Source organism: Phacochoerus africanus, chromosome 5, assembly GCF_016906955.1.
Source record: "Phacochoerus africanus isolate WHEZ1 chromosome 5, ROS_Pafr_v1, whole genome shotgun sequence".
NCBI classification, from domain to species: Eukaryota; Metazoa; Chordata; class Mammalia; order Artiodactyla; family Suidae; genus Phacochoerus; species Phacochoerus africanus.
Window position 1 is genome coordinate 45,835,768 of NC_062548.1, and position 22,579 is coordinate 45,858,346.

General features: G+C 59.6%; 1 protein-coding gene across 4 annotated transcripts in view; it reads left to right on the forward strand.

Annotated features, from left to right (window-relative positions):
* The window catches only part of LMF1 (lipase maturation factor 1), an 88,803-nt gene that overhangs the window by 35,935 nt on the left and 30,289 nt on the right, over positions 1 to 22,579 (forward strand). For 2 of the 4 annotated variants that reach the window (XM_047781029.1, XM_047781031.1), the window contains exon 4: positions 4,869 to 4,949. The exons of the other annotated variants lie outside the window; for them this stretch is intronic. In XM_047781029.1, coding sequence (XP_047636985.1) covers positions 4,869 to 4,949 — 81 coding nt within the window. The remainder of the gene's footprint in view (positions 1 to 4,868; positions 4,950 to 22,579) is intronic. 4 annotated transcript variants of the gene reach the window in all.

Consider the following 22,579-nt stretch of genomic DNA (forward strand, 5'->3'; position numbering starts at 1 on the left):
TTAAGATGACAGTGAATACAGAATGTTTCCTGATTTTAAATTCCCTTAAAAGGGTAGATAGCAAAGCAAAAATTCTCATTTAAAATACAAAGCAAAGAAGTCAGCATGTCATGGGCTGGAGTCACTGATGGGCCAGGGGAGCATCCATCGAAGTGTCCCCCCCCCATGTTGGGAACTGTGGGATCCCTGTCTCTAAATGCAGGCTCTGTGCGGTGGTGGTTTTATTCTGAAGGAAGAAATGAGCCTTGAACTAGTAGAAAGACCTTCTCGCCCGGTGTGCACACCCAGCCTGGCCCCGTCGTCACCGCATCCTTGTGACCCGTCTGACTTCGCGTAACCCATCAGTCCCGCTCCGCAGAGGGCAGGTTCCCACGCAGCTGCGCTCCTCTGCGGCCAGAGTCCCTTCGAGGAGCCAGCGTGGCCGCATCTGGGGGGGCCCCCGATGAGAGGTCTCTTGATTTATATGACGTGGTACAGGGCTTCCCAGTTGGCAAGGGGAGAGCGTCCGGCCCTGCCTGCATGTTTGGGGGCCTGCGGGTGGACGGGGCCTGTGGTGGAGTCCTGGGGAGGGGCTGGCGCTCCAGTAAGTGTCTCGCTGCCTGACAGGCGTGCCCCCCGGTCCCGGGCCGGGCCCTTCTGTCTCAGAGGACTTGGTGGTCACCGAGGCCAGCAGGGACCAGAGCCTCTGCGAACACGCTCCATCTACAGAGCTTCCCGGCCCCGCGTGGATGCAGTATGAGTCTGTGTGGGCGCGGGCAGGGGTGTCGCTGGCGGGCGCTGCTTTAAGCGGGTCTTGGCTTTGTGCTTCTGGCGGCTTTGTTGGCTGCTCTGCACAAGCCTTTGCTGCCTCCCCGGCCACAGGGGTAACTGGGGTTAACACCATTCCCTTGGGGGGCCCCGCGGAACGCTGGGTTCCTGTGCTGTCTGCTCTCTGCAGCTGATGCTTGAGCTTTGACCCCAGGGCCAGGGCAGCCAGACGAAAGGGACCTCAGGCCTTTGGGATTTTCCTCCCTCGGCCACTTCTGGGGTGACCACCGAGAACTGGCTTTTCCCAGTGCACTTGTCATCCTGTCGCGTTTGTGCTTATGTCCACTTCTCTTCTGTTCAGTCTTTGCTCACGAGGCCCCTCTCTGGGTTGCCTACTGAGATGCAGAAAATGCTGGGCTCCAACTTAACTACTGCAGCACAGCGAGGGCTCCGCTGCCCCTTGGGCTCAGGCGCCCGGTGGCCGCAGAGATCGCAGACTGTCCGTGGCTATGAAGAGGTCCGTGGGTGGCACTGCTCATTTCATCTCTCCTGGGGGCTCCACCGGCCTGACTTTCCTCCGACCTTCCCAGGGCGCAGGGTCTAAGCTCAACCCCTCCTCCAGATGTGGCACTGGCTCTGCCTGGTGCACCGGTCTCCTGCCTGGAGGGCACACATTGCTAGCCCTCCTCCTGGCCACTCCCTTCCTTCAGACCCAGCGCTTCGGGAGGCTGAGCCTCTGAATGTCCCACTGCCTCCAGTCTGGGGCCCCCGCCACTGTCCCTCCTCGTGCTGCCACTTGCAGGTGGCCACGCACTTGCGGGAGAGGCCATGTGAACACAGGAAATCAGTGTCCACCAGCACTCACTTGGCGGCTGCACCGCTGCCACGCACTCTGAAGCCCCCTGGCTTGGCAGCCTTTACTTCGGGGGATGGGTCTGCCGTTCTGTGTGCTCCGAGGGAGGCCTCTCCCGCTCCCCTGCAGTAAGTGTGCTCTTTGACCTCTGTGAGCTGGGGGCTGGGAACCTTCTGCAGACCTCCGCTGGTCTCATGCATTGGAAAACCATGCGGGGACCCAACAGGTCCGGCTCAGCTGGGGCTTCCAGGAAGGGCTTTCGGGGGCTTTCTGCCAGGACAAAGCTGCTCTCGGCCTGTGGCTGAGCCCTGTGGTGGCAAGGCTCCAGGGAGGGGACCCCGCTCTGCCGTGTGTGCCGAGGGCAGGATGAGTGAAGGGCCACCGCAGTCCATGTCTCAGGGCCATCCCCTGAGCCCCTCGGAGCGCTCAGACCCAAGCCCCTTCCAGGTCTGGGCGGCAGGCCGCGGACAGGGAAGGCTGTGCCGCCCACTGCGGGGGCTGGGGATCCACACTGGCCAGGCTGGGGGAGGGTCTCTCCCAGCTCTCTCTCTCGGCCGCCTTGCACTGTCCTAGACAGACAGACAGACAGACACGAGGAAGCCCCTGCTCTCCTGAGGTCTCACTCCTACTTTGGCAGTTTTGAGGCCTCGAGAGTGTTTTGTGACTTCTTTGATTTGATTTTGGGGCACCTCGGTGTATGTAGGTGGCACCTCCAGCCAGGTGACCTCCAGCCAGGTGACCTCCAGGCACCTTCCTCACCATCTGCACCCCCGACACCAGTGCCCCTGTCGGAAGCCCCGGAGCCTGAGTGCATCCGATTTACTTCTTAGGGGTGTTCTCTCCAGGGACCCACTCCCATGTCCCATTTCTGCGGGGGCAGGAGGGTATGGAAAGACCTCGGGGGAGGATTCCCAAGGGCTCCGGGCCTGGGAAGGTCTTTTTTAGGAACGGAGCATTCCTTGCTTCACCACAGGCCTGCGAGGCTGAGCGTTGGACATTGTGGGGTCCTTGGTTTCATTGAGACACTCAGTGGAGAGGTTCTTGCTTTATCCTAGTGTGAAAACCGTCAGCTAGTGCAGAGGCTTCCTGGGGTCTGGGCTCGTGGTGGGCGTCCCGCTGCGAACTGCAGGTCAGGGAGCAGGGCCGTGACCGAGACGTCAGGGGCTGCCTGACCTGGGTCGAGCTGTCCGGGTGAGCTGTCCTCTCGCAGGCACATGGAGCGAATCACAGCATTGAAGACAAGCCTGCTGGGCGTTCGCGTGGTGGCTCAGCAGGTGAAGAACCTGACTAGTGTCCATGAGGATGCGGGTTCGATCCCCAGCCTCGCTCAGTGGCTTAAGGACCTGTCATTGCCAAGAGCAGGAGCAGGGCGGGCTCTGGCATGGGGCAGGTGTGAGGGGCTGGGGAGCCACAGTGTGGCGGGGTAGTGTGTCGTGTGCGGGCATGGAGGGCCTGGCTAGCGGGTGGGGACATGAGCTGACTGGCCATTTTTCCGCTGTGTCACCTGCCACTGTCCCTCTGGAGCCATGCTCTGCTCTTGCCGAGCAGGCCGCCCGCCCTCCTGCATGTGAAGTCTGCTTCCAGGCAGGTCAAGGGTGGGTCCTTGGCTGCTTACGTGGCCTGACACCGGGACCCCACATTCCCTGTTACAGCAGCCCCTCCCGCCAGCAGTTGCAGATTAAATGCTCCCTTTGACCCTTACTGCTCTTAAATTCATGCTTTAAAAACAACGTAATGAGGGGTTTACTGGCCCAATTGGAAGTTTTTATTAAAACCCGCTGGTGCTGGAGTGGAATCTGCCTGCCGGAAGCCATTAGCCAGCCTCGCTGCCTCAGCCCGAGCAAGTCCACCGAACCGTTTCCAGACCCTTGCTGGCCAGGGCTCCGGGCTTCGCCTGGTTCTCATATCCTCCACTTTAATTCATGCTTCATCTAATCTCCCCACAGCCCCGTGTCCAAGAAAGCGGTTTCTCGTGATTAAATTATTCCTATAACCAGAGGCAGCCGCGCCCTGTCTTGGGAGCTCACCAGCTTGCGGACTGTTGCAGAGAGCCTGTCCTGCTGTTCGCGGACCGGGATGGATTTGATCCCTTCCCGCCCGCCAGCTACTGCCGCTACTCCCGGGGCCGTGGGCTCTGCTGGGCAGTGTCGGTTTGGGTCTCAAGTCTGGTCGGGTCCTTGGGAAGGACAGGTGGCGTGGGCCGGGTGACTCTCGGGGCTGCACGAGACCCAGCAGAAGCGGTCAGCTCCAGGGGGAGGGAGACAGCTCCGTCCGTGTTCTCGCTGTGAGTGGCCCTGGATGGCCGCCCCTCTAGGCCACGTCTCCTCGGTGCTTGCGGCCAGCAGGCCGTGCCCTTGCTCTTTTCTCTTTGGCCCCTCTCCAGGGTCACTGGGAGCGCCCGCGCAGACGGAGCAGCAGGTGAGGGGCTAGGCGCGGAGGGAGACCAGCGGTGTCCTTGCCTGCCTCCACTGCCTGCCTGCTCACACCTTCCTGCCTCTGGTGCCCACTCGGATCGCCCACAAACACGCACAGGTCGGTTTGGGCTGGAGCTGCCCAGGTGGCACGTCATGTGCATCTCTTTCGCGTTGGGTGATACCTGGTGCACATCACCTAGTGGCACCTGGAGGGAATTGCGTCTTAAAGTCTTCTCTCTTGTCCACACTTGGCTCCATCTTCCTCCTGTCACACCTGGTTCTCCTTCTGAGCCTTGCTCACCTCTGTGATGTGCCGAATTCTAGAATCCTGAAGAGGCATCTTGTTGCTGTCATTCTTAGGTCCAGTGCTGAATCCCTTTGGGCGGGTTTTGTCGGGAATGTTCAAAATGACTCTTTATTTTTATTAAGTGGTGTGGATGTTTGCCTGGCATTTCCTTTTCACAGTGTCACTGGTAACGGTAGCATCGTGGTCAGCGGAAGTTTCCTGGGGGCGGTGCCCTAGCCGTCCAGGGCGGTTTCACCACCCCCCTTTTTCTGGGTCTTACTGCTAGTCCTGCAGCCCAGGGCCGCTGGCTGCACCCCTCCAAACCTCTCTGGCCCCCCCCCCCCCCGCCCCCGCCGCTTGTGGTCCTGCCTCAGTGCTCCTCATGTGTCACAACAGCCACATGAGTCCTTTCAAAACACGCATTTTATGGGATTTTTAAAATGGATTTTTGCGCATTAACTTTTACTTTTTACAGGTAGCTTCCTCCCGGGAGGAAGGGGCTTCATATTTTCTAAGATCCTGAGTTGGATTGTTTAACTCATTAATCTTCTCTTCCTCTTACCTGCAGGCGGAGGCATGGAGACCCGGGCTCATGCCCCTCTGCCTGTGTCCCTGTCACCTAAGGGCCCCGTGTCTCTGACAGTGGCAGGTAGTGCCATTTTTTAAATTTATCTTTTAATTATTTTTTAAATTTTTTCTACTGTACAGCATGGGGACCCAGTTACACATACATGTATACACACTTTTTCCTCCCATTGTCGTGTTGTGATGTAAGTATCTAGACATAGTTCTCATGCTACACAGCAGGATCTCAGTGTAAATCCATTCCAAGAGCAACAGTTTGCATCCATTAATCCTAAGCTCCTGATCCCTCCCTCTCCCCCGGGCAACCACAAGTCTATTCTCCAAGTCCATGATTTTCTTTTCTGTGGAAAGGTTCATTTGTGCCGTATATTAGATTCCCGATAGAAGTGATATCAAATGGTATTTGTCTTTCTCTTTCTGACTTACTTCACTCCGTATGAGAGTCTCTAGTCGCATCCATGTTTCTGCAAATGGCATTATTTTCTTCTTTTTCATGGCTGAGTAGTATTCCATTGTGTATATATATCACATCTTCTTAATCCATTCATCTGTCGATGGACATTTGGGTTGTTTCCATGTCCTGGCTATTGTGAACAGAGCTGCAATGAACATGCGGGTGCATGTGTCTTTTTTAAGGAAAGCTTTGTCCGGATATATGCCCAAGAGTGGGATTGCTGGGTCATATGGTAGTTCTATGTATAATTTTCTTTTTTTTTGTCTTTTTTTGTTGTTTTTGTTGTTGTTGTTGTTGTTGCTATTTCTTGGGCCGCTCCCGCGGCATGTGGAGGTTCCCAGGCTAGGGGTCTAATCGGAGCTGTAGCCACCGGCCTACGCCAGAGCCACAGCAACGTGGGATCCGAGCTGTGTCTGCAACCTACACCACAGCTCACGGCAACGCCAGATCGTTAACCCGCTGAGCAAGGCCAGGGACCGAACCCGCAACCTCATGGTTCCTAGTCGGATTCGTTAACCACTGCGCCACGACGGGAACTCCTCTATGTATAATTTTCTAAGGTGCCTCCGTACTGTTCTCCATAGTGGCTGTACCAGCTTACACTCCTACCAGCAGTGCAGGAGGCTTCCCTTTTCTCCACAGTCCCTCCAGCACTTGTTATTTGGACTTATCAATGGTGGCCATTCTGACCGGCATGAGGTGGTGTCTCGTGGTAGTTTTGATTTGCATTTCTCTAATAATCAGGGATGTTGAGCATTTTTTCCTGTGCTTGTTGGCCATCTGTACATCTTCCTTGGAGAAATGTCTATTCAGGTCCTTTGCCCATTTTCCCATTGGGTGGTTGGCTTTTGTGCTGTGGAGTTGTGCAAGTTGCTTGTATATCCTGGAGATTAAGCCCTCGTCCATTGCATTGTTTGAAACTATCTTCTCCCCATCCGTAAGTTGTCTTTTTGTTCTCGTTTGGGTTTCCTTTGCTGTGCAGAAGCTGGTGGTGCCATTTTATAACGTCCGGTACTGCTGCCCCTTTGGCCTGAGTGCTGCTTAGAGCAGAACTTCCAAACCAAACGGCTAAGGCTTTAAGGTTACCATTCGTTGGCCAGTCTCTGATGTTATTACACTGTGGCCACGTGAGACGCTCCGAAGGGTGTCCTTTTGATTATTTTTCGTTAAGGTAGACTTGCGAGTGGACTCGAAACTCCAGCTGGAGTCCACAGCTTCTGCCAGGAGGAGGGTGCCTTCCTGTGCCTGTGCCCTCGCCCTGGTCTCGGGCAGCGCCTTCACCTCCATGAGCACTTTGCCCACACGTTTATGTAGGTGACGCCTTTTCCTTTGCGCAGGCGTCACATGGAAGTAGAGTTGAGTCACGGTGTTGTGTTGGTCTCTGCTGTACAGCAAAGTGATCCCATTGCGTGTATGTTCTTTTTCATCTTTTTTTTCTTCTTTGGCCACCCCACAGCGTGTGGAATTCCCAGGCCAGATCTGCACCTCATCTGTGGCAACACCAGATTCTTGAACCCCCTGTTCCAGGCTGGGGATCAGACCGGCGTCCTGGCACTGCAGGGTCCCTGCTGACCCCACTGGGCCGCAGCGGGCGTTCCATTCGGGTTTGTCACCGGGATGGCGAATGGGTTCCCGGGTTGCACAGCAGCCTGGTCGTCTCTGTCCGTGTGTGCGGGTTTGCGTCTGCAGACCCAGCCTCCCGCCCCCACCGCCTCGCCCTCGGCCACCGCTCGTGCCTTCTCTGTCGGAGCCTGTTTCTCTTTTGTAGATACGGTCTTTTCTGTTGCATTTTAGCTTCCACGTGTGAGTGATGCCGTGTGGTATTTGTCTGTCTCCTTCTGACCGACCTCACGGAGGGCGAGCATCGCTGGTCCTGGAGTTGCTGCGGTGGCTCTGGGGTGACGAGCAGACACGTGGCCATGGACGCGGGTGTGGCCCTGGCGGCGTCCAGTGGGTCAAGGATCCGGGCTGTCTCGAGGCCGGGAGGAGTCCGTTGTGTACACGCACCACTTCTCCTTTATCCGTTAAGCGGTCGGTGGGCAGACGTCTCGTTGTCTCTGTGTCTCGTTCGTGTGGGTAGTGCCGCTGCCAACATAGGGGTTCGCACGTGTCTTTTCAAATTGGAGTCTTGTCCAGACGCACACCCAGGCCTGCAATGGCTGGACCGTACAGCAGCTCTCTCGGGTTCTCCGGGCAAGCTCTGCCCTGCCCTCCACAGCGGCTGCCCCAGCTGACCCCACCCACGGGGGCAGGCCCTTCCCTTTGCTGCACAGCCTCTCTGCCCGAGCTATTTGTAGGCTCTGTGAGGCTGGCCGTTCTGCCCGGGGCGAGGTGGTACCTGCTTGTAGCTTTGAGTTGCGCGTCTCTAACAGTGTGCGGCCTTGCCCATCTCGTCACGTGCCCGTGGGCCGTCTGTGGAGCAGTGTCTGTTTCAGTCTCCTGTCCGTTTTCTGTTGCGCTGTTGGTTGCTGCCGTTGAGGGGTGTGAGCTGTTGGTATCTTTTGGAAAGTAAGTCTTTGTCAGTCGCAAGGTTTGCAGTTACTTTCTCCTGGTCTGGAGTTTCTTGTCATTGGGTCGATGGTTTCCTCTGCTGAGTTTAATCAGGTCCCGTTCACTTCTTTTTGCTTTTTTTTTTTTTTTTTTTGTCTTTTTGCCATTTCTTGGGTCACTCCCGCGGCATATGGAGCTTCCCAGGCTAGGGGTCGAATCGGAGCTGTAGCCACCAGCCTACGCCAGAGCCACAGCAACGGGGGGTCCGAGCCGCGTCTGCAACCTACACCACAGCTCACGGCAACGCCGGATCCTTAACCCACTGAGCAAGGGCAGGGACCGAACCCGCAACCTCCTGGTTCCTAGTCAGTTTCGTTAACCACTGCGCCACGACGGGAACTCCCTTTTTGCTTTTCTATCTGTTGCCTTGGGAGATGAACCTAAGGAAGCATCGGTATGGTTTGTGTCAGACAGTGGTTTGCCTGTGCTCTCTTCTAGGAATGTCAGGGCGTCCAGTCTCATGTTTAAGTCTGAGCCATCGTGAGTATTTCTGTGTGCGGCGAGAGTGCGTTCTGATTCCATGGATTTACGGGCTGCCCTCCCACTTTATGTGAAGTGTTCTTGATCCATCCCTCTGGACTCCTTGGGCTGCCTGCTCTCACTCCCGTGCTTCGAGCGCTCTTCCCTCAGCAGCTCAGGTCCGCCACACCACCCACGTGATTTTTCTTTCATGACTGTGCTGTCTTTACATCATCGTGGCTGCAACTGTGGCTGACACTGAGCTGTTGACGGAGTGTAATTCTTTTCTAGTAACTCCTTTTCCTCGAGTCCCCAATTGCCGCCTCATTTGTGATTAGCTTTGGTTTTCATCTCTGCTCCTGTCTCTTCAGCCTGCTGCACATTCACCAGCACAGCTGCTGGCCCCTCCTAGTGCTGTTTTTTACTGCATCGGACACCCTGCAGGGCCATCTCTTAGCGCCTTCTCCCCTTCATAAGGATGTCTCCTGGGGCCCAGCTACTGCCCGGAGACCTGTTTTTGAGGCCTTGGGTTTGGCGATGGCGGGCACCTAACCCTCTGCCAGGTTCGGTACCACTGACTGGCGCGTCCCCCACCCCATCCTTGGGACCTCGTGGTTCACGGCAGTGCCTCGTCGTGCTGGGTGAGGCCAGAGACGCAGCCACGGTTCCACGGCCCTGCTCCCGTTGGTGTCCTGGGGCAGTGTTCTCAGGGAGGACCCCTTCAAGCCCTTTTCTGGATCGCATTTGTGTAAAGCAGCTGAAAGTGCCTGGCAAGATGGCCCTTCTCGTACCTCGCCCGCAGTAACCGTCGCCCGTCCGAGGCAAGATGAGCAGGCTGGTTATATTCCTGTCGCCCCAGCCCCACGTCCCTGCAGGTAAGCACCTGTGCGCCTGGGTGGCTGTGAGCGCTGAGCAGCCAGAGGGCGGCCCCCAGTCTCACTGGACAGCAGCGCAGCCCCGGGCTGGCCTGGAGCCTCCAGCGTCTGGAGCGTGTCCCTGGAGCTTCCTGGCTCCAGTGCCCCATTGTCAGGCAGGAGGAACACAGTGTGGCAAGCCTGCCCTCTGCCAACACAGTAACAGGGAGAGGCATTGTCAGGTTAGCTCTGCAGCAGCAGCTGCGTGCCAGTTTCTTTTGTAAATGCTTTGATATTTTAAAACAGAAATCTTAAACGAGGAAGCCATGCTTTGTTGCTCTTACAATAGCAGCTCTTGTCTGTATGGATTCATTGAATGGAGACAGACACCGATGCGGCTTTAGTACTGGCCATGGTTCCCAAGTGGCTAAAACACATCTCTTCCTGATGGCTGTGTCCTCCCTTCCAAGAACGGCGTATCTCTTTCACGCAGGATCCTGTACTTACTGCGGGCATGTTAGCTGCTCTCCTGCAGACGGGGTTCGGGGTAAGATCTGTGACATCCATTGGCCTTTATGAGGCCTCCCTACAGGCTGCTCCTGCCGTGAGACGCGGCCCCCTCCTGCACTTGCAAGGCCAGCCCTGGCCCTGCTCTGCTCCAGCCACGGGTGTGCCGGGCGCCGCGACCCCACAGCGAGCGGCCCCATGGAGCAGGCCCTGCCTGGGAACCGTGGTGCCCGGCCAGCGGGAGCCTGTGCACACAGGACTCGGCCCACCAGGGTGTCCCAGGAAGGCAGGTGTCCTCGCCTGAAAGGCAGCTCACGCCTGCCCCCGGCTGCCCGCAGCCTGAAGGCCCCGCAGCAGTGCCCGCACGCACATCCAGAGGTCCGAGTCCTGGGTTCCTTTGGTTTGCATGGAAGTGCGCGTGCATTTGGGAGTGTCTGGGCGATGGTGTGTGGGGAAGTTCGAGAAGCCCTCCGCAGCATCCACCCACGGGCTGGGAAGGAGGCATCTCTTCCTCCTGGCATCCTGAACCCAGCCGGGAGCGCTGAGCCCAGCATCACCACCAGTTCCTGGAGCCACGGCCTTGCCCGCGGGCCCCAAGCCCCGCCCTCTTCAGGCAGCCTGTCCTGGTGAAATGTGTCAACGGCACCTTGCAAAGATCTCAGCGTAGCTTCCAGGTTTCAGAGACAGCTGAGAGTCCCCCGGGCACCTTGCCCAGCCCCCCAGGGGACATCCCTGACGCAGCACTGGCCACTGACTGCAGACACTGTCACATGCCACCGGTGCCCCTTCAGCTCTGGGGTCCCCCTACTGCTTTAGCTCTCAAGCTTCTTTGTCCCCTCTGGTTTCCAGATGTCCCTGGTTCTTCATGACCTTGACACTTTTGAGCAGATCTGGTCGTGTACTTGGCAGAATGTCCCTCAAATTGGGCTTCTTGTGTTTTCTCGTGACCTGACAGGTTAGGGGTTGGGGACTGGGTGCCACAGGGGCAGGTGTGTTGGTGGGACCTCCCTGGAAGGCGGGTGGCTGCAGGGTCCCCCACCTCAGTGCCTGTGCTTGCTGGCCGCTTGCTCCCTGCCTTGCGGCAGCACCAGGGACATGCAGAAAGGCTTGGCGGAGCCCTTGCAGCCAGTGGGGCAGGAGGTGGGCCGCTGGCCCCCGGAGTGTGTCTCCCTCCTCCTCCTCCTCCGGGGCTTTAGCGACCGCAGCCCCGGGTGAGGCAGGGAGACCTGGACATGTTTAGCAGCATGGACTGTCTGCCGTCTGCCTCTGCGAAAATCAGCTCGGTTTTGAAATCCACGACCCAGGGCTTAACCAGACAGAGTCGCCTCTTGGTGATCAGGTCACTGCGTTTTGTCTACTTTGGGTTTGTCTTCACTGCACGTTTCTGCTTTCAACTGACGATGAGTGTATTCGTTTTAATAAATCAATTTTAATGAAAAATGAAGTCAAAGATGAACAGACGTGAGCTGGGCCAGGGCGCGTGGGGCTCGAGTTCACGACAGGCCCCTCAAACCGGGGCGGGGGGCGCGGTGGCCAGATGCCCAGGCTGGAGGCACGCCTTCCCTGGTTTGGGACCTCAGCGAGCTGTAGGCGGAGGCGGGGTGCAGGCGAGGTTCAGGTCCCGTCTAGGCGGGGGATGCAGAGACCCCGCGTGCTGGGACTTGTCAGGATGGAGGTCTTCGGAGGCAGAGGTTCAGGCTACCAAGTAGGGACCAGTCTGGCCAGTCCCAAGGCTGACCTGCTCTCTGCACCTCTGCCCAGCAGGAGGGGCTGCCAGGGCTGTCTGGACCCCACAGACGTCACGAGGAGAGAGAGTCTTTAGCGGAGGTCCGTCTGGAGCAGGCAGGGCGGGGCCGTGAGGGTCCCGGGGCCGCTCCCCTGCAGGCGTCAAGGCTGCGGGGCAGAGTCAGGGGAGTGCGGGTGAAAAGAGCGTCGCGCCCTGCCACGTGCTCCGCTGGGCCTGCAGGACCCGGGTGGACATCCCTGGGACCTCGCCAGGCTCTTGGCGCGTCATCAGGGCCTGGCGAGTTCGGCCTCGCCTACTCATTGCATTTGTGCTGTGTCTTGGGTTTTGTAGTTTTTGATGGCAGGACGTCGCCTTTCATCTGAGGAAGAGCTGTTTGATCCACCTCAGGAGAGGCCGCAGGGCTTGGGATGAACGCCCTGACTCGGGAAACAGCCTCAGTGCTCGTCATGCGGGGCCTTCCCGGGCCGTGGCGTCTGGAACCTCCGCGCCGGGGCCCCTTGCTGCGCGCCCGGCGCACGCGAGTGGCTTGTCAGCGGCTTACGTGAAGGTCTTAGCGCATCATGCGTCTCGGGACTTGATCTGGTGAAAGTGCTGTTTCGGGTGGAGGGGCGAGGTACGTCCAGAGGTCCAGCCTGACTGAACTCGCTGCTGAGATCCGCCTCCCCCGCCCCCCACTTGGTTCGGGACCCGGACGGCAGTCGACGCCGTCCAGCATCTGGCCCTTCCTCAGTAAGGGGACAGCTCTCTGCCTCTCCCCTGTGACTGCGCCTAAGTCGGTCACTTTGTCACGGTCCCCAGGGGGAGAACAGCAGGGCTGCGGCCGCTCTCTGGTTTGGCAGCAGGAGGCCCCGGGTGGGTGGGTGCCCCTCCTTCTGAAGCGGACGCTGCGCTGGAGCAAAGCCCCGCAGGACTCAGAGAGCACGTGGCCGTGGGCGCAGTCCCGGGCCCCGTGTCTTCCCTCAGGCCCTGCGTCAGGCCCCGCTCAGTGCCGGGAGGGCCCACCCTCAGAGCACGTGGCTCTGCTCACATCGCCTTCCCTCAGGCTGCAATTGCTGCACCTCCAAGTCGGAACACAAAGAAGTTTCTATCAGCCCCATCTCAGCCTCCAACCCCAGGAAATCAGTCGCTCGGAAAAACACATCTCCTGTTTTATTCTGGAAAAAAAGCTTTCATTGTTCTGGGAGTTGTACCTGAGTGGTGTAGTCAGACACCACTGCAGCTCCCAGGGTGATGGCTTGCAGCCGCTCAAAGGGCGTCCGTCACCTTCCGTGAAAGGCATGCCCATTCTGTTGGGTTTTTTAATCTTCTGTGTCCCTCTGAAACGTTTAATGATTTTCCCGTGAAACTTAAAAAAGTCTCTGTTGGGAGTTCCTGTCGTGGCTCAGTGGAAACAGATCTGACTGGCAACCATGAGGATGCAGGTTTGATGCCTGGTCTTGTGCAGTGGGTCAGGGATCTGGCGTGGCTGTGTTGTGGGTCACAGACAGGGCTTGGGTCTGGCGTTGCTGTGGCTGTGGTGCAGGCCGGCAGCTGCAGCTCTCATTGGACCCCTAGCCTGGGAACCTCCATATGCCGCGGGTGTGGCCCTAGAAAAAGACAAAAAGTCTTTGTTAAGGGCTTATTCCTGTACTCCCTGTATGTCTGGCTTCTACAGCAAATGACAGTGTAAAAAATAGCATTTCACAGTTTGCTTCTGTTTTGTGGGGAGTTTTAAACATCCAAGCAGAAGATGAGGGAATTTTCTGTAACTTTTGTTCCTTTATTTTTTTGGCTGCCCCTGAGGCGTATGAAGGTTCCTGGGCTAGGGATCGAATCCACACCGCACTTGCCCGACACCAGATCTTTAATCCCCTGTGCCACCAGAGCCGGAGGGTTCGCCCGTACTCGAAGCCCTCTGTAGCTTTTGATTTTAAAGAAACTTCAGACATGTTTGAAAGCAAAGAGTAACCTTGGGAGCCCACAAGGCTGGCCGTTGCCGCCACCACCGCAGCTCCCGAGAGGGGCCGTCTTTGAGTGCGGGCGAACCCTCCCGCTCTGCTGTGTGACGTGAGCGCCAGGCAGTGTGTTATTTCGCTTGGAAATACTTCGTTGTGCGCCTCTGAAAGATGGGGTCTTCCCAAGCCGTGGGGTCTCAGCACCATCCCCACTCCTGAAGGCGTAGGCCGAGTTCTCTCACGGATGCCGGCGGCCCCAGCACAGCCGGTCGTCTCACAAACGTCCAGATCAGGATCAGACGTGTTTCCCCAACGTGCCCTCCTCGGCACTGCTGGGACATGGGCGTGTGGCAGCCGGGAGCGCTGGGCTGGCTGCCCTGGGCCACGCGCTAGTGGGAGAGCCGCAGGCCCCGCATCAGCTTTGCTCTGGGCCAGGGTGCTGCTGGGCTGCCGCCACTCCCTGTGGCCACTGGTCAGGAGGCATGGCCTGCCTTCCCCTCTCTCTGCCACCCGATGGGTCGTTAGAAGGTTCTCCAGCAGCTGCATGGTGGGGCCCCTGGCTCGGCCGCCGTGCTGGTCATGGCCTGGACTCGTCCGTCCGCCCGGCCCACGCAGGCCAGTGCTCTGGTTCTGTTTGCGCCTGTTAGCAGGGGGTTAAGTCAAAGGAACTTTCCCCGTTAACTCTTCGGTTGCTCTAAATGCAGCTTCTCTGGGGAAGTCAGAACACGCCCCTCACTTAGTTCTCAGAAGGACTTGGGTCCCAAGCGCCCCAGAGGATTCTGGGCATCTGTTCCCGCCACTCAATGGCTAAACTCGTTTTCCGTAGATTCTCTTGGGTTTTTTTAATTTCTCTATGTAGACAGTCATATTTCGTCCACTTTAACACTTCTATACCTTTTCCACTCTCGCAGTGACTAAGACTTCCACCACCGTGCTGAACAGACATTTAAAATCATTTGTGAAAAACTTCCAGCACACAAAAACTTGAAAGCACGGTGTGGTAAAAACCTGTCTGTGGACTATGCAGCTTCTGCAGTGTGTTTTACTGTCTGTTGTTGTCGCCGTGCACCTGATCTCGTCGTTTCCCTGCCGCCGCCAGCACGTCCTGTGTGTTGTCGTCAGTACCCTGTCCCTAAATACTGACCACTCTGCATACAAGGTCATTCACCAGGGCTCAGTGCGTGTTCAGGGTTATGCCCAGATGAAGAATCCACAGTGAAATGGGCGGGTCTTGAGTGGACCTCGTTAGTTTTTTGTTTGTTTTTTTCTCTTTTGGCCACCCTGCGGCATATGGCATTCCCAGGCTGGGATCAGGTCTGAGCTGCCGTGGCAGCCTCTGCCTCAGCTTCGACAGCACCAGATCCTTTAGCCCACTTGCCAGGCCAGGGATCAAACCTGTGTCCTGGCGCTGCAGAGACGCCACCGATCCCATTGTGCCACAGCAGGAGCTCCTGGACCGTGTTAGCTTTGGCAGCGGCGCAGAGCTGTACGGGAATCCAGACTCCTGTCAAGGTGCCAGAGGCCGCCCTCGCCCAGAACCTCCCCCGTGCCCAGCCAGTCGCCACCCCCTGTACGCAGAGGAGAGGGGTCTGCCGTACGGCTGAGTCCAGGCAGGAGCTTCAGCGCTTTGGTCTGTTGGCACCTGCTGCTCCCATCGGGAGGGACGGGCGGCTTCGCGCCGGGCTCCCTGCTGCCTTTCCAGAGGGCCCGCTCTGTCGACACCCTCCTGGGGACCTTCGTGCCCTGTCCTCACACACAGGAGGTGCTGGCTCTCCGAGGCGCGGGTTAGGCCGTAGTTCGCTGTGTGCGTGACAGCCAGGGGACCCAGCCTCTCTGGAAAATGGAAGTAAAGTGGCCCAGCTGAAAGCAGATCTTAGGAAAGGTTCACCTGCTTCTCTCTCCGTAACGATGGGCAGTGTTCTGTCTGTTTGTCATCACGAACATGAGGCCTTGAAGTCACAGTCCTACCTCTTCGATTGCTGTCGGAGAGAAGTGGTGTGTTTCTTGTGGGTGCCTCCTGAGCGCGGTCAGGGACGCAGGTCTTCTGCCCTCCCGCCCTTGGACGGGCCGTCCGCGTGGTCCTGCCGAGGGCGCGGGAGGTGCCTCCCTCACGCTGGGATCGCCCGAGGCTTGCTTTCCTCCCAAAGCCTCGGATTGTGCCCCAGCCCCTCCCATGCACGCTGTTGGGGTCTCTGGCAGTTTGAAAAGCTTCTGGATGCTTGGCTCTCGTCTCAGAACAGACAGTTCCATCAGGTGCAAGACTCTGCCTCGCTTCACTGTCTCTCGCCTCCATTTTTCTGATGAGAAGTCACTGCTGCTCCTGTTGGCTGTCCTCTGACCACCCGTGCCTTTCTTCTCTCTGGGCGCCCCGAAGGTTTGTCTCTGCTTCGCGGCATTTTGACGGTGATGTGCCTGCACTTGGCGTTTTGAGCAGGATGTTGTCCCGCTTGCGATTCCCTGAGGCTTTTGAATCTATCATTTGGGTCTTTTACCAAGTTTGGGTAATTACTGCCAGTATTTTTTCAAATTTTTTTCCGCCTCGTTTCTCTCCTTTCCTAATATTCCAATTGCATGTACGTTGGAGCTTCTGATGTTGTTTCACCAGTTCCTGAAAGTCTGTTTTGTTGTTACTCACTTTTTAAGTCCCTGTTCGCAGGTCAAATGGTCTTGCTTGAGCTGCCATCACGCTTGCCGCCTTTGCGTTCTTGGCCTCCAGTCTGCTCTGTTTCAGTGCCAGACATTTTCTTTCTCAGTTCTGGATTTTGTTCTTTCTTTGTAGCTCTCTTTCTCTTCCGAGTTCTCTCATTTTATGTCTTAGGGGCGTATTTTCATTTCATTGTTGTAGCCTTGAACATGCTCGCTGTGGGTGCTTGGTCTGCTGGGAGCTCGCGTTCCGGGTCCGGGGCGGGGTGTGGGGTGAAGCGGGCGAGATAAGCAGTATGCGGTGAGTGCTGCCGGGCAGGCAGTGCCAGGGTGGATGGAGCCCAGCTGCAGTGTTAGGTCCAAGGAAGGCCCTGAGAAGGTGGCATCTGAGCGGATACCTGAGCAAAAGGTGGTAGGGACGGGCCCTGGGAGCAGAGGCCTAAGGGGCCTGGGTCTCCAGCACGGGAGGCCCCCCCCCCGGGCAGAGCGAGGGGTGGGTCAGGCGGTCGCTGGGCCCTGGTCAGCATCACCCTCTGCCTGTGGGTCTCTCTGTGGGTCACTCGTGGCGTGTCCCCAAGATGGCTTGCATCAGCTGGAACCTCATCTCCCACTGTACACTGAGCCTTCCAGAAGAAAATGCTTCTGGAAGTTTCTTCTGAGGGCATCAGGGACATGATGCCCGAAGCTGTCACTGCCTTGCCCTGTGTCACTAAAGCACCACGCAGTCTCCTTTGCACATGACCTCTGAGCAAGATTGTGCCCGCCAGCGGTGCTGAGATGCCCGCTTCTCCCCTCGTCATCCCAGGGGCTGCATGCTGCCTGGGGCGGGTCTGTGGGGCACTCTGCCCCTCAGCAGCCGTCCTGGCCTCTGACCTCCGGGGAGCTGCCGGTCACATTGACCTCCTTGGAGGGCCAGAGACAACCAGCCTCCAGAGGTGGCGGGGGAGAGGGGGACACGGCATGTCCCCGGCAGTGACCCCCAGCAGACACGGAGTCCGTGGGGGGTGGAGGCCTGAGGGCAGTCCTGACCTCTGACCTGGGTGCCTGCCGGCTGCGGGTGAGTGATGCCCTCCTTTCCAGATGCGCCGACCCTCCCTGGCGCTGCTGACCAGGGTGGGTGTTTCTGTCCTAACTGGCCACGCGAGCCTGTCCCAAGGCTTGCCCGGGCAGCCTGAGGACGCCAGCCCCGGGTTCATGAGCATGGGGGAGGCCCTGGGGGGCTGTGGGATTAGCGGGTCGTCTGCAGGCAGCAGGTCAGCGTGGGGTGAGGGCGGCCTCCACGTGCGTGGCACGGGTGTGCGGGGGCAGGAGCTCACCCGCCGTGGTGCTGGGTGTCGAGCTGCCCCGTGCAGGGCCTGTGGACACACGAACCTCCCGGGCTGCCCGGGGAGCAGGCAGGTGAGACAGCCCAGCAGACAGGTCGCCCGGGATGGCTATGCCGGGCACCTCGCATCGCCTCCCGTCCGCCAAGGCACTTGGAGACGTGCTTCGGCTGATTTTCCTGCGCGGGAAACAAAAGACAAAGACATGTAAGGCCTGGTGTGCCCTTCAGCCTGATACATGTTAAAGATTTGGAATCTATTCATCTGAAAAGCCTCCGGGGCCGGGTCTCATTTCCGTCGACAGGAAGCCTTCCCGTGTTTGCCCCACGCCAGCCAAGCCAGCTGAGGTCCTCACCGTGGATTTTATTTCCGGGCTAGTTGGTGACACCTGCGGGGGTCTGAGCGGCGGGCACGCCTGGGCGCAGAGGGCCGGTTGCCATGGCAGCCGAATATTACCCAGCACCGTGAGGCACTGCGAGGGGCGGGCGGCCGCCTCGGGGGTCACCCAGGTCAGTTCCTGCCCCGCGGCGGCCAGGACACCCCTAAACACAGATCGGCAGTTTGCCAAGCGCTGCCTGATTGGGAGCAGGCCACTTAAATGACGTTTTTTCTTAGAGCAGGAAGCCTTCAGCCAGCTCTTTGCAAAACACCTCCTTGAGAGAAAACGTGTGTTGTCTGCCGCCTGACCTCTGGCGTAAACTGTCACATGCACGAGACGTGACCAGGAGGCTGGACGGATGGGGCTCCTGTCCCGAGAGGCCTGCCCGGGTCCCGCCGATTCTCGAGGACTCCTGGGCAGACATGGCTCCAGGCGAGGGCGGGGGCACAGGAGGCCCAGCAGGCCCATCACCCACCGAGTGAGGGGCCGAGGTAGGGGAGGTGCTCAGGAGCCTGGCTGCGTCCCAGGGCGTCAGGCTTCAGTTCCTCCTGGGCCCTGAGGACGGGCCCCAGTCTGTCCCTTCGGGCAGGGGCAGCGAGGCCAGGTGGTTTGAGGTCAGAAGAGGCTGAGGGTCCCGTGCCTGTGTGGCCCCTGTCTAGGCGAAGAGCAGACAGGAGTGCCTGTTCCCCGGGCCATGCTGGACAGCGGGGCTCCTTCTGAACCCGGCGAGAGAAGTTTCCGTTCTGCTCTTGTGACCTCCCTTTTGTTTGTTCTCTGCTCTCGTGTTGTGTTTCGTCCGAGTGAAAGAGGAAACCGTCTTAACGAGTCATTTGGTAGTCGTGCCCTCTGGACCGCAGTGTTTGCAGGGTCACTGTTGCTCACGGCTCCCCCAGGGCCTGCCTGTCTGGGTGGCAGGGGGGCTGTCGGTTCAGGGGCAGTGTCAGTGGGGCCTCCCTTGCTCCCCTCCGGCTGCCATGCCCTCTTCACCACCCGAGCCCCTACTGGGGCGGGTCACCTCCACGCCAGGCTGCAGGGGGCTGGCACACTGGCCGTCCCTCTGTCCTCAAAACGCAGTCTCTCTCACATGGGATCGCCCACACACAGGCGCGGCAAGTGGCGCGACGCCTGCTCTCGAGCACAGCTTGTGGACAGGAAAGTGAGGGGGACGTGGTAGCACAGCCGTCCCTTATCGGGGACAGAGCAGGGTTAGATTAGAAACAGCTCGGGGCCCTAGTTAGGGACAGATCAGGGCTCTAGTTAGAGACAGTGCAAGACCCTAGATAGGGGCAGTGCAGGGCCACTGTCGGGGACTGCACAGGGCTCTCATTAGGGACAGGACAGGGGTGTCATTCGGGACAAGGCAGAGCTCTAGTTTAGGGACAGGGCAGAAATCTAGTCAGGGACAGTGCGTGGCCGTAGTTAGAGACAGTCCAGGGCCTTCGTTGGGCAGGACTCGAGAGAGAGAGCAGGGCGCTTGTTGGTAACAGCCAAGGGCTTTGGTTTCAGACAGTGCAGGGCCTTATGAGGGACAGATCAGGGCCCTAGTTTGGGACACTTAGGTCTCTGATCGAGGAAGTGCAGGGCTCCCTAGTCGGGGACAGCCCAGGGCCGTGGGCGACACTGTGCTGCATGCTTGTTGGAGGAAGGGCGGGGCTCCAGATCGACAGTCCAGGGCTCTGTAGGGCCCAGGGCAGGGCTCTGGTTAGGGACAGGGCTGGATTTTAGGTAGGGTCATGGAGCTGGGTTAGGGGCTTAGGGTTGGAGGGTCGGGGGTCTGGTCAGGGTCAGGGTTGGGGTAGGGTTAGACTTCGGTCCCGAGGGCTCTCCTTCTGAGGACACGCTGTACCAGCCTCGAGTACTGGGACGGGGCACGTGCTGAGGAGCCGGCCACAGGCGGTGCTCCTGGACCAGGCGGGCCGGTTGTGCTCAGGGCCTCAGGTCCTGAGGCTCCCGGCCCTGTGTTGGGGGCTCGCAGAGTCTGGGTTCCTCTCCCGCTGCTTGAGTTTGGCAAGGGGTCAGGGACCGGAGTGCGTGGTGAATGGAGTCAGGACTGCCCACCTTGTCCTCCACCTCCCCACCCGCCGTCTCCCCGGGAGCCACGCTGGACCCGGGCGTGTGCCCGTCATGAGGCCCAGGGGCTGTTGCAGGGCCTAGCATGTCCCGCCGCTGCCACAGTGAGCCATCATCCCAGCAGACGGTGTCAGGGACACTGGGCCAGGCCAGGCGCTCCCGAAGCAGGCCTGTCACCCCTCATCTCATGCTTCGGCCTCTGAACCCTGCCCTCCTGTCACAGGGGCTCTGACCCTTGTCGGGGCCTGGGGCTCTTTGAGAGACCGGGTGTTGGCACCTGTGGGGACAGGGGGCCTGAGAACCGGGTCCGTAAGGTATAAGAAGGTCCCTTCTTTGCCATCCGCGATGCAGCGCTGGCTGCTGTGCCCGGAGGGCCGAGGCGCTGTGACTTAGGCTGTGCTCCCAGGTGGGGCGGGGGGCACAGGCAGGAGTGACAGCCGTCAGCCGTGATGCGCCTTCTCCCCTCCCGCTTGTAACCATGAAGCTAATGGGTTCCTGCTCACAGCGTGAATGGTGCTGTCATCTCTGAGGAGCCGTGCCTGCGCAGCTTAATTACTCTTCCTCAGGAATGGTGACAGTTTCCAGGCGGTGTCAGCGCCATCAGGCAGCCCCAGCCCTGAAAGCTTGCTTAGGGTCCCATTTCCTTCTTGGTCAGCGGCGAGGCCTCTGGCATCCAGGCCTTGACGCTGGGTGACCACAGCACCTGCCGAGCCCCCCAGGTCCCCTTGTTGGCTGGAGCCGGTCCGCGGGCGTCCACATCCAGAGCAGTCAGCGAGAGTCTCCCGGGAGGAGCAACCGGCCCTCTGCATCCGCCCTGGAGCCCTGCTCGCTGTGCTTGGCGTTGCCAGGCCACCCCATAGCAGGGTTTCTCATCTTCTATAGAAGAGTCCTCACCCTTCCTAGAATCCGGGGGAAGAGCCACACCAGCACCACGTCCGCGTCCTGCTGCCGAGCAGCAGGGGCAGCCTCAGGTCACAGGTCGGGCCCGAGACCAAGGACCTGAGTGCAGCGCGTCGGGCATTCCTCAGACTCGATGTGTGCTCCTGCTCACACGGCGGGCACCCCGGGCCGGGGACTCGGAGGGTGGTTTGGAAGCCCGGGCTGGGAGGAGGCAAGCCCACAGAGCAGCCCCCTGCTCGGAGCGCCTGAGCGAGCCAGGCTGCGGCCAAGCCAGCCCTCGGGTGCGCGGACGGCAAGGCAGGGGCTCCGCCTGCTCTGGGACCTGGAGGCCGCCGCCGATGGCCAGTCCTGGGCTCGGTCAGGACAGGAGTGGACCACCCCGCGTGTCCCCTGCTGCTTACCACGCCCACACCTCCACCCCGCGGCCACCACCTCTGTCCATGTGCAGGGCGGAGCCCCAACCCCGGTCTCACAAGGACGCATCCCAAACGCGCTGTCCTGTGTGGGCTGCCTTATGGGAAACGAGCCAGCAGTGGGTGGGGGCAGCCGCGTGGAAGCTCCCCCGGGCACTTGCTCACCACCCTCCCAAAGCCACTGGCGGGACGTCCCCCCGTGGGTGGAACCTTCCGGGCTCCCTGTCCCTCTGGAGGGGCCTGCACATCTTGGAGGAGGGCTTGTTTTCCTGGGGCCGCGGCGGACAATGTGCTCCTTGTGCGGCCACACAGCTGCTGCCCCTGCGGGGCCCGAGCAGAGGAAGCAGGGCGGGTGGGTGCAGGCCACTCTCTCCTCCCCAAGCGGGCCAGCGGGCGCTGGTGCCCGGAGGGACGCCCAGTGAGGAGGCAGCTCCAGCCTCAGCCTGGAAAGCAGCTCTGATGAGGTGGAGGGGGGGCCCACGCACCCATCAGAGCGAGGAGAATGCCGGTGGTTCAGAAGGGCCAGGTGACACATGCGTCCCTAGGGTGGCAGCAGGTCCCCATTGCCTGCTTCCTGGCACTTAGGGGGAGTCTCTGGTCTCTGCCACTTGCACATCGCCGTGATTGATGTCACTCAGACTGCACATTCCCATTCTGTTCGCGCGGCTGTGCAGAGTGAGGTGACAGAGAAGGAGGGCTCTGGGGACCTCGCCACACACCCGTGCGGGCTCTGCCAGCTGCCGGGCGGTTTTCAGCCAGCGCGAGCGAGGCACGGGCCCGACTCCCAGGCGGGCAGGCGGGCTGCCCCGGCCTTGCCTCCTCCGGGGCCTGCCCTGCTCTCGGAGCCGGCGGGGGCCTCAGGCACTGGCCTCGCGGCCCCCAAGGTTTCCCACCGCCAGCAGAGGAAGGCTGGCACCGAGGGCCCGGGGCCGTCCGGGTAAGTCCGCTCAGCCCACGTCGTCTGCACGTGTGTTCGCCGTCATAGACCACGTGAGAAGGGAGCTGTGTGATGAAAGTGGCCTCAAGATAAAGCCGGAAGGGTTGTCCCCTGAGGAGCAGAGTCCGCTTCTTCCCATCGAGACGCGAGGCCGGCGTTGGAAGCAGGTTGTGACGCACAGGCTGGCCGGCCCCGCTGGTGGGATGAGACCTGGACCTCATGGGCGACGGGCGGTGCCTGAGATTTCCCCGCACAGACGCGTCCTGCTTCCTCTCTGTGGAGTCTGTGGGAAGCTGGCGGGGTGCAGGGCCTGGAGGCTGGCTGGGCCTGTGTGGGCGTCCCACGCCGGGTCCCTGTGGGAGGGCGGCCTGGCGGCTCTGCTTTCCTCTCCGACCCCGACCCCACAGCCGGCCGGGGCCTGGCCACAGCCTGGAGTCCTGTGGGCTCCCCCGCCCACCTCGCTTAGCTCCCTCCCCAGGGCACCCCTCCCTGATGTCCGGGCTTCTTTCTGCTTCTGGAATCATC